General features: G+C 32.4%; 1 protein-coding gene across 1 annotated transcript; it reads left to right on the top strand.

The window, feature by feature from the left end:
* Positions 1 to 2,783: 2,783 nt before the first annotated feature.
* LOC119680329 (DNA polymerase alpha catalytic subunit) lies at positions 2,784 to 10,037 on the top strand. Its single transcript, XM_038093094.1, has 9 exons — positions 2,784 to 2,940; positions 3,004 to 3,198; positions 3,258 to 4,279; positions 4,347 to 4,532; positions 4,598 to 5,441; positions 6,324 to 7,295; positions 7,364 to 7,922; positions 9,249 to 9,721; positions 9,786 to 10,037. The coding sequence occupies exons 1-9, from the start codon at positions 2,925 to 2,927 to the stop codon at positions 9,989 to 9,991; spliced, it is 4,473 nt and encodes a 1,490-aa protein (XP_037949022.1). The 5' UTR covers positions 2,784 to 2,924; the 3' UTR covers positions 9,992 to 10,037.

Genomic DNA, 10,037 nt, shown 5'->3' with positions numbered 1-10,037 from the left:
TTATAAATGTCAGACTACGATTGAATAGAAATAAACAATCATAGTTTATTATAAATATGTCTTAACATAATGTAAAATTTTGTACATTTCTAATGTTGACTTCAAATTAAAATATTAAAATCTATTTTAAACCTAAATTTGATTATGTTTTCTCTAATGCAACTTGAGTTTCTTTAAATAATGTAGTTTTTCCTTTATTACCACCTTATTAATATCTTACATTGACAGTTTAGCTTAAGTTTATGATTAGTCATCACCATATTTTTGTGATTTACCTAAACTTTATTCATATCTCCATTTCTGTTTGATATATAAAATAATATAGGTCAGATCGATATAAGATAGATCATGTAGTAAGAAGTTGTAGACTTGTTATTACATCAATGAAAAACGAGGAAAACGTAAAAAAAATGGGATAGCAGTATGCGGAAAAATCTTAGAGGGGTCAATATCAATTACTGGAAAGCAAATGCAAGAAAAGAGAGAAGAATGGAAGAACTTGGTGAAATAAATTTAAGTACTAAATAGATTGTATAGCAGTGATGATGATGATGATGATGATGATGATGATGACATATGTATGTATACTTGATAACAATTTATATGTAGTAATAGGTTTAGTGAACTGACAAAACTATGCATTCGATCATCTAATACTACTATTAATAGCTTATTCTTATACTATGAGAAGATCTCTGAAGATCAAGACTTCGAACCGGAAACTTTTTCGTACCGATTTAAGTTCTGATTTAAATAAAAATTATATAATTTGATTCCGTTTTTTGGATTAGTTTCGTTTGTTTATTTTTTATGAATATGTTATAAAGATATTAGGATTATTAAGAAAAAAAAACATAGTTCTATGTTTAAAAATAAAAACAGATTTTAAACTTTTCACTATTATTCATTAAAGCTTCTCCAATTGAGTTGTTATGTGCATTAATAAAGAGGTATTGAACTCTTCTGAATTCAAGTACACCTACATACTCTTTTAGTTTTCAATTATGATTTTTAGTTCAACAAAAAATAGCGGATTTTACTTTAGTTCCCATTTGAAGCCCTGCTGTAGATAAAACTAAAAAGTTATGAGTTACAATGTACTTTAGTTCAATCTCATGAAATAAGAAATTACTGCACAGTAATCCTATTTTTTTTTTAAAGTATAGATTCTTAATGAAAAATTTCGCTCTCTTCTTATTAGACCTATCTAAACGACCTGCCTTCATTCTTCATTCATTCTACTTGTTTTGCTGATGTCTTCCAGTTAACGATGTTAAAGATTCTAGCGTTGTCATAATCATTGCGTGACGATTTTGGTCTATTTCATTATTCGGTTGTCATCATTTCAAGATTAAAAATGATATTTAAATAATTTTTTCGCTTCCATTTTTTCAATACAAGATGCCCAAGTTTTGTGATTTAACAAGACTTACAATTCATATGTAGTTTTGTAGTAACATTATCGATTTCTTCAATAAGTTCAAACAGTTCTATAGCAATTGAACCCGGCTCACATATATGGTTCACAGATGGATCAAACTTAGAAAACGGTAGGCCACGGACAGAAATATATGGCTCTAGATTTGAAAAATCAAGTTCAATGGGTATTTATCCAATAGTTTTTTAGGCAGAAATATATGCTACTGATATATATGTAAGGAAATGTCTTCGTAGGAAGATAAAACAAATTCACTTTAGCATGCTTTTGGTTGCGAAGACACATTAAGAGCCCTCCAAACTGTAAGGATACGTGAGCGAATATCAACGTTGTAGTGTTAAAATAAGTTTCAGGACATGAAGGCAATGAAATAGCTGATTACCTAGCCAACAAAGCAGTCATTTTGCCCTTAATTGACGTTACGTCTTTCTATGTACTCAGAAAAAGCAACCTAAATGAGATCATTACGAAATGAGAAGAGTAACAATTTGTAGACCACTGCTTAATAGCGCCACCGTCAAGTGAAGCAATTTCTTATCTTAGTAAAGGAAATATCAAGTAAGATACTTTCGCTAATTAGAGTAGTCTCAAAGATTATGGTTATTACAACTCATTACAACTTGAGATTTCTCAAAAATTAGTTGGGGATTTGCCACTTAGGTGGTATTGTTATGCCTTCATATAAGTTATGGAACAATAAGCCCTACAGCGTACAAAAATTTATAAAAAGCACCGTTGACACCGACTGGACATGTTTCTGTAAAAAAATATTATTTTTAAGTGCAATGAATATTAAGGAATAAAAAATTACCAATATATGAAAATATAAGTTGTAAGAAAAAAAAATTAAACATTATTTTGTAAACAAATAAAAAGCTGACAAATTTGATGCAATACCAATTATTTTTATTGTGATCCGTATCATTTCCGCAAAGAAGATCCAAATCATTCTATTCTACCTTGGATTATAATGTAATATAATATAATCCACACAACTAATATATAAAATAAGGACTTTTCCTTATTCAACGTAGCGAGATTTATCAAAGTCGTTACTGTTTTAATTATGTTCGGTATAAAAATAATTTGTTAGAAATTTAGAAAACAAATAGAGATAAAAAAATATACAATATTGTACAATATTCTAAAATATTAGTTTTGTTCTACTTTAAAATAGTAAAATATTTGATGAAATTTATTTATATTACAAACCATAGCATTCAATATACATAATTGAAAATTATGTGGAACATAATGCCTTAACGATAGATACATCTATTGAGTTCCACAACATAAACGAGTACCACAAAACAAAAATTGGTAGCACTATAAACTGTCAGTTTGTGATCCACATTCCTGATCAGATTGATGTTATTGTTTTGTTTCCCGCCAAATAAACACAATTCGGATTATATGCATAACTCCGTGAAGATTTTAATTCATTTAATAAAAATAATATAAACAGCTTAAATAATTTAAAAATAAGATGAGTGATTCTCCATGTAAGTAACAAAGCAGTAAATATATTTCAAATGTTTTTGTATTTCGTAACAAATAAATTGCAGCTGAGCCACGAGCAAAACGAGCGCGCGTTGATAAAGGCGGACGCATTGCTGCCTTCGAGAAATTAAAAAAATTAAAAGGTAATAAACATAAATATGAAGTATCAGAAGAAGTGGATAATGTATATGAAATTGTTGATGAACGTGAGTATGTAAAAAAGGCTAAGGAACGCTATGGAGACGGTTGGATTGAAGAAGGTTAGTGCTTAATGGCATTTGTATAGGTAATAATTTACTATACAATATTATTAATATAGATGGCACTGGTTATGCAGAGGATGGACGTGATTTTTTCGAAGATGAGGATTATTCTGATGAAGAAGGTCAAAGCAGTAAAAATATTAAAAAGGGTGGCAAAAAACGGTTACGAGATGGCGATAAACCAGCAAAAGGAAAGGCCTCAATACGTAACTTATTTAGCAATGCTGTGCCCAGAAAATTAGCTGCTGTTTCATTAAAAGATGATAACATATTAGCAGACATTTTAGGAGAAATTGAACAACCTGGCGTTAGTACCAATTCAACTACTACTCCTATAAATGATGTTAGACCAACAAAAATTATAGCGCCAGCAAAAATTGTCAGCAATATTACAAAAAAATCTGAGGCTGCAGCAGCCAAAGAATACATGGCTAGTTTTATAAATAACATAAAAGCACCAGAGAAACCCAAAAAAACCGAAGAAACAAGTGATGATGAATTATTAAACAGAGTTTTAAAACCTAAGTCAATGGAAGAAAATCGTAAAACAGCACATATACCAAAGAAGAATGTGGAAATTACGGCTAAAACGTTAGAAGTAAGAGCAGAAGCAGAGAAAAATGCGTCTCCAGCTAAAGTAATGCTTAAAAAAGATGAAATTTCTGCTAAAGAAAAAAGTGAAAAGTCAAATAATGAAGCTGACAATTTCGCAAATGATGATATGGATTTCAGCTGTTTGCATGATGAAGAAAATCAATTTGAGGAAGAAATTAGTCAAACAGTACCGGAAACACCTAAACCTATCAAAAAGCCAGTCGTTAATGAAGTTGAAGATATGCATAATTTACTAAGCAATTGGGAGAGTATATGCCAGATGGATGATTTTGAAGAAGAAAAAAATTCTACAAATGTTGCGCTGGCGCAAGATAATCTGAAATTTTGGTTTTGGGAAGCTTGGGAAGATGCAATAAAACTTCCTGGTGAAGTATTTCTGTTTGGCCGTATGGCAGATGGAAAATCTATATGCGTACGTGTAGAAAAGATTGATCGTGTGTTATATTTGTTGCCCAGGGAATATGTAAGCCAATAATACGTTACTTTTATTATTTATGTAAAAGTGATAATTTTAAAATGATTTATTTTAGTTATTGGATCCCATTTCAAAAGAGCCAACAAGACAAAAAGTGACCACTGCGGATATGTATAAAGAATTTGATGAGGATATTTCAAATAGTTTGAAACTAGATACATTTCGTTCTCGCAAAGTAACAAAAAATTTTGCATACCATTCAATTGGCATTGATGTGCCGCAAGTTTGTGATTATCTGGAGGTTGGTATAGTTATTTACTATCACATATTTATCAATATACTTTATTTACCAATAAATGTTTTTAGGTACAATATGATGGCAAGAAACCAGCGCCAAATATTAAAAAGAAGTTTAATTCTATAGCGCATATATTTGGTGTCAATACTACAGCTCTGGAACGTTTCTTGTTAGGTCGCAAAATCAAAGGACCTTGCTGGTTAACGTTAAAACAATTTAAAGTCAACACGGTACCAATAAGTTGGTGTAAGACTGATGTCATTGTTAGTGATCAAAAATTTGTTATGGTTTCTGAAGATGCTAAACCAGCACCACCACCACCGTTAACTTTGCTCGCTTTGAATGTGCGCACATCGTTAAACCCAAAAACACTGAAAAATGAAATCTGTATGATTTCCATGCTGGTAAATAATAATTTTCACATAGACAAACCAGCACCGCAACCAGCATTCAATAGACATATGTGTGGCATAACTAGACCCGCAACTAAAATTTGGCCCTTTGATTTAAAATTAAAACTATTAAATTTTAAATCAACACGTGTGTTTAAAAATGATTCAGAACATGCACTTTTAAACTGGTTCTTAGCACAATACCAACAAATCGATGCGGATTTGATTGTAACATATGATGCCTTGGATTGTCAACTGGACGTTATAACAGATCGTATAAATACTTTGAAAACTACACAATGGTCACGTATTGGTCGCTTACGTAAGTCACAATACACCGGGAAGAGAGTTACAGATTACTTTATTGGACGCATGGTATGCGATGTAAAACACTCTGCAGAGGAATGTATACGTTCGAGATCTTATGATTTACAAACTTTATGTCAAAATGTACTAAAAATCAAGGATAATGAACGTATGGATGTAAATCATGAGGATCTGCTAGATTTTTATGATACTGGTATGAATCAAATTTTCTATATGATTATTTATGTATTTTTAAGTGTAAAAAGGTATATTCTGTTTGTAAACGCTTGGTTAAGTTAGGTTGAAGTGACGGCCTTGTGCCCAAAGCAAACTTGGTGGGAGCAACACCAATAGACACCTACCATTTAGGTGAAAGTTAACAAATCCGACAACTCTATGAACTTGGTCAAATACCCTAATTTTGCAGTATGATAGTTCTGTCAGGGAGTACAGCTTCCTCCTTATCCGCAGAGCACTACGGTATCTGTCCCGATAGGTCACTGCGTACTAGGCAGACATTTTATGAGAATGGAGATATATTTATCAGTTATTACAATATAAAAATATCTAGGCATAGCAGAAGAAACTTGGGGAGATAAACTCTCCTGTTAGATCTCAAGATCCGTCTGCTCCAAATAGGACAAGAAAGGTACCTCATTTATCACTAGATCAACATAAACATTGGAACTAGGTTTTTTTATTGTTTAAGAAGCAATTTAGTGAACACGTTTTCTGCAGTTGCTCAACTTTAGCTAGAATCAGGGCGAACTATTAGGCAAACATAGCTTAAGTTCTCTAATAGCGGTGTCCAGCGCTAAGATTAAAATTATCTTGCGCAATATAAGAACCTCAAGATAGTTCTATAACTACAACAGTGAAATTGCTATGCTAAGCAGTGGTGTCAAAAAGGACCAAAAGGGTCTAAGTGTGTAATTCAACTAGGGCAACTGCCATATTAACCTAAGCTAATCTTATAAAATAATTTATCTAAAATTACCTAAATCAGAACAAATTTGTATATAATACTTACCTAATTTAGTGATTGTGGTAGAACTGATTGAGAAAATGTGATTAATTTTTTTTTGACTCAATTCAGGCGATGGTGTTTTGAAGCTGATATCACTAACTATGCAGGATGCTTCATACGTTTTGCGTTTAATGTGTGAACTTAATATAATGCCACTAGCGCTGCAAATAACAAATATTTGTGGTAATACAATGACCCGTACCTTGCAAAGCGGACGTTCGGATCGCAATGAGTTTTTGCTACTACATGCATTTACTGAAAAAAATTATATCGTACCAGATAAAAAACAACGTGAGTGGGGTGATCGAAATATCAACACAGTTGATGGTGACACCACAAACGATGTCACTACAGCTACTACAAATACAACTGGACGTAAGAAAGCCGCTTATTCTGGTGGTTTGGTATTAGATCCAATACGTGGTCTATACGATAAATATGTGTTGTTAATGGATTTTAATTCTCTATACCCAAGCATTATACAGGAATATAATATATGCTTTACAACTATCCAGCAACCATATTCACCTGATGAACTACCACAACTGCCTGATGGCAATGTGGAACAAGGTATATTACCACAACAATTACGTCGCTTAGTTGAATCAAGGCGAGAAGTTAAAAAGCTTATGGCTGCACCTGATCTTTCACCGGAATTGCAAATGCAATATCACATTAGACAGATGGCACTTAAACTTACTGCAAACTCAATGTATGGATGTTTGGGTTTTGGGCAATCACGTTTCTTTGCGCAGCATTTGGCAGCTTTAGTTACATATAAGGGACGTGAAATTTTAACAAACACAAAAAGTTTGGTTCAAAAACTGAATTATGAGGTCGTTTACGGTGATACAGATTCTATAATGGTTAATACAAATATACTAGACTACGAGCAAGTGTTCAAAATTGGTCATAACATAAAGCAGAGCGTTAACAAAATGTATAAGCAAGTGGAGTTGGATATTGATGGTGTATTCAGTTGCCTGCTGTTGTTAAAGAAGAAAAAATATGCTGCGGTCAAAGTTACAAAAACTTCAAAAGGTTTGCCTTTTTAAAATCATAAATTAATTAATTTTTTAATAATATTTTAATCATTGTTTCTTCTATAGGTGAAATTAAAAAGGAACAGGAACACAAAGGTCTTGAAATAGTACGGCGTGATTGGTCACAGTTAGCCATAATGGTTGGTAAAGTAGTGTTGGATGAAGTGCTGTCAGAAAAGCAATTAGATGAAAAATTAGATGCTGTACACGCACACTTGGAAAAAGTTAAAACACAAGTATTGGAAGGAGCAGTTCCATATCCAATGTTTCTTATAACCAAACAGCTTTCGAAAGCTCCTGCTGAGTTTAATAATACCTCATCACAGCCACATGTGCAGGTTGCATTACGTATGAATACTACGCGCAATCGACGATATAAAAAAGGTGATATGGTTAACTATATTATTTGCAATGATGGCACCTCAAATCCTGCAACACAACGTGCTTACCATATGGATGAGTTGAAATCAAGTGAAACATTGAAAATTGATACAAATTATTATCTAGCACATCAAATACATCCAGTAGTAACACGTATGGTAGATGTACTAGAAGGTACTGATGCAAGCCGCATAGCCGATTGCTTAGGTTTAGACCCCACCAAATATAGAGCTGCAGTGCAAAGGTGAGTTGCTAGTATAATGCACTTATTGTTATTATGACATTTTTATAAATATTTTCCTTATTATGTTGGAAACTATAAATTTAAAAATGAAATAGGTTTTGTTGTTATAATACACCTGTTGTTGCCATAATAAGAATACCATGGAGTCTTAAAAAGTGCTCTAAATATTAAAGTCTACAAATTAATAACAATGAACAGTCTTTTATCTTCTATAAGGATTGTAATAATTCTTGTTCTGTGTGAAACTTCATCCATATCTATTTATTTATTATTTATAAGCATAAATATATTTATAAGAAATTAATAGGACACAGTGTAAAGTTATTGAAGAGCACAGCAGTTGCTGGTAGATATAGTAATGGAAATAAAAGTGGTATTAGGTCTAACCCAAACGAGGTTCATAAACGTTACACGGTAATGTGTAACTATGCAAAAAACAAAGAAACTCAAGCAGTTAAAAACCAGAAATGATATATGCTCTATTTTAAATGTTTACAATCCTTCTGAAAAACAAAACTCCTTTTCGACTAGAAAAAAAAAAAATGACAAAAGATTACTGTTAGCGGTAGACTCTTTCGAGTCTACGTCCCAAAACCACTGTTGTTATTGTTATAAACTAAGGGGACTAGTACCCTGGTGAGTGCATTACAGTGTAAAGCCGAAGATATCTGGCTGTAACCAGATATGTAGCATCCAATTTGGATATTCGAGATGTCGTTTTACAAAATGCTGAGATGGAGCTGTAATATTTGCGGAAACCATGTCGATGGCGAAGCAAAGTGAATTCTTGAGTATATCTGTTTAATATTGAAAGACTCTAGAACACTGACTACTAAAGATAGCAGTGAGATCGGCCTATAAGATTCGTACTTTCCCGCTAGTTTGTTCGGCTGAGGGATGATTCTACTAGTCTCCCAATTGTTTGAAGATTGTTTGATGATGTGTAAGTTAAGTTAAGTGTTCAAAGTATAAAATTAAACTGAGAGACTAAGGCTACAGAAATATTTAAATATGAACATTAAAATGCCATCTAAGTAGTTTAAAGTTACCAAAGTCTTTCAGTATCAGTCATATTGCTCAATTCGTCAGGTGAACTCAATGTCAATCAATGAATTCCAATGAAAAGCACTTGTTTGCATATCTCATGGGAAACATAAGCATTATGCATAAGTCAGTGGATCCAATTCTTTTTTGAAATGGCAAAGTACCACTTTCTACTCCCAAAACAGTTTATAACAACACAACTGATGTCTTATATTTAATTATAACAGTAGTAACATTATATGTAACACATTTATATTTATTTAATTTTGTTTCAATTTGCAGATCGAATGAGGAGCATTCAGAGAACGCCACTGGTGAATCGCTTGTCAAAACCACATTGCAAAAATATCGTGAATGTGAGAAATTCAAATTTACTTGTATTTCTTGCAAAACAGAAAATATTGTTGCTGCTGCTTTTAAACCTTCTGCCACTCGAGGCTATGAAGCCATACTACAAAATTGTGTCAACACTGAATGCAACGCTTGTCCATATCAGTACGTTGTGTCAATACGAAATAAGCTATTACTCAGCATGCGTAGCCATATAAAAAGATTTTACCAGAATTGGTTAGTTTGTGATGATCCATCTTGTAATCAAAATACACGCAACTATTCACACGTGACATCGAGATATCGACCAGTATGTTTGCAGTGCAAAAATGGCTCCATGATACGACAATATTCTGAAAGAGATCTATTTAATCAGTTAAGCTACTTTCAATATATGTTTGATCTGCAGAAATATCAGCATAAAAGTAAGCGAAATAGACTTGATATATCTTGTATTTAATATTAATAATATACTTTTTCTTTTTCTAGATGTCTCTTTAACGCCTGAAATTGAGCAAGCATATCGTGTGCTACGTGAAACTGTTGATCAGCAGCTGGAGAAATCTGCCTATTGTACTATATCCATGGCGAATTTGTTTTCAGGCATTAAATCATTGGAAACAAGTGATGAAATTTCACATAAAAAAATTATCTTACCATCTGCGCCGATAGCTATGAGTTTAGATGACGAGTAAAATCAATTTTATTTATATATATATATATTATTATCATATGGCTTTT

This window comes from Teleopsis dalmanni, chromosome 2 (assembly GCF_002237135.1).
Source record: "Teleopsis dalmanni isolate 2A chromosome 2, ASM223713v2, whole genome shotgun sequence".
Taxonomy (NCBI): Eukaryota; Metazoa; Arthropoda; class Insecta; order Diptera; family Diopsidae; genus Teleopsis; species Teleopsis dalmanni.
The sequence above is the reverse complement of the archived record's forward strand: the minus strand, read 5'-3'. Positions and strand labels throughout refer to the sequence as shown.

Bases quoted from the DNA above. Each gene is read 5' to 3' on its own strand.
- LOC119680329 (XM_038093094.1), top strand. The intron at 7,923-9,248 runs GTGAGTTGCTAG...TTCAATTTGCAG, and splicing joins TATAGAGCTGCAGTGCAAAG to ATCGAATGAGGAGCATTCAG. The intron at 9,722-9,785 runs GTAAGCGAAATA...TTCTTTTTCTAG, and splicing joins GCAGAAATATCAGCATAAAA to ATGTCTCTTTAACGCCTGAA.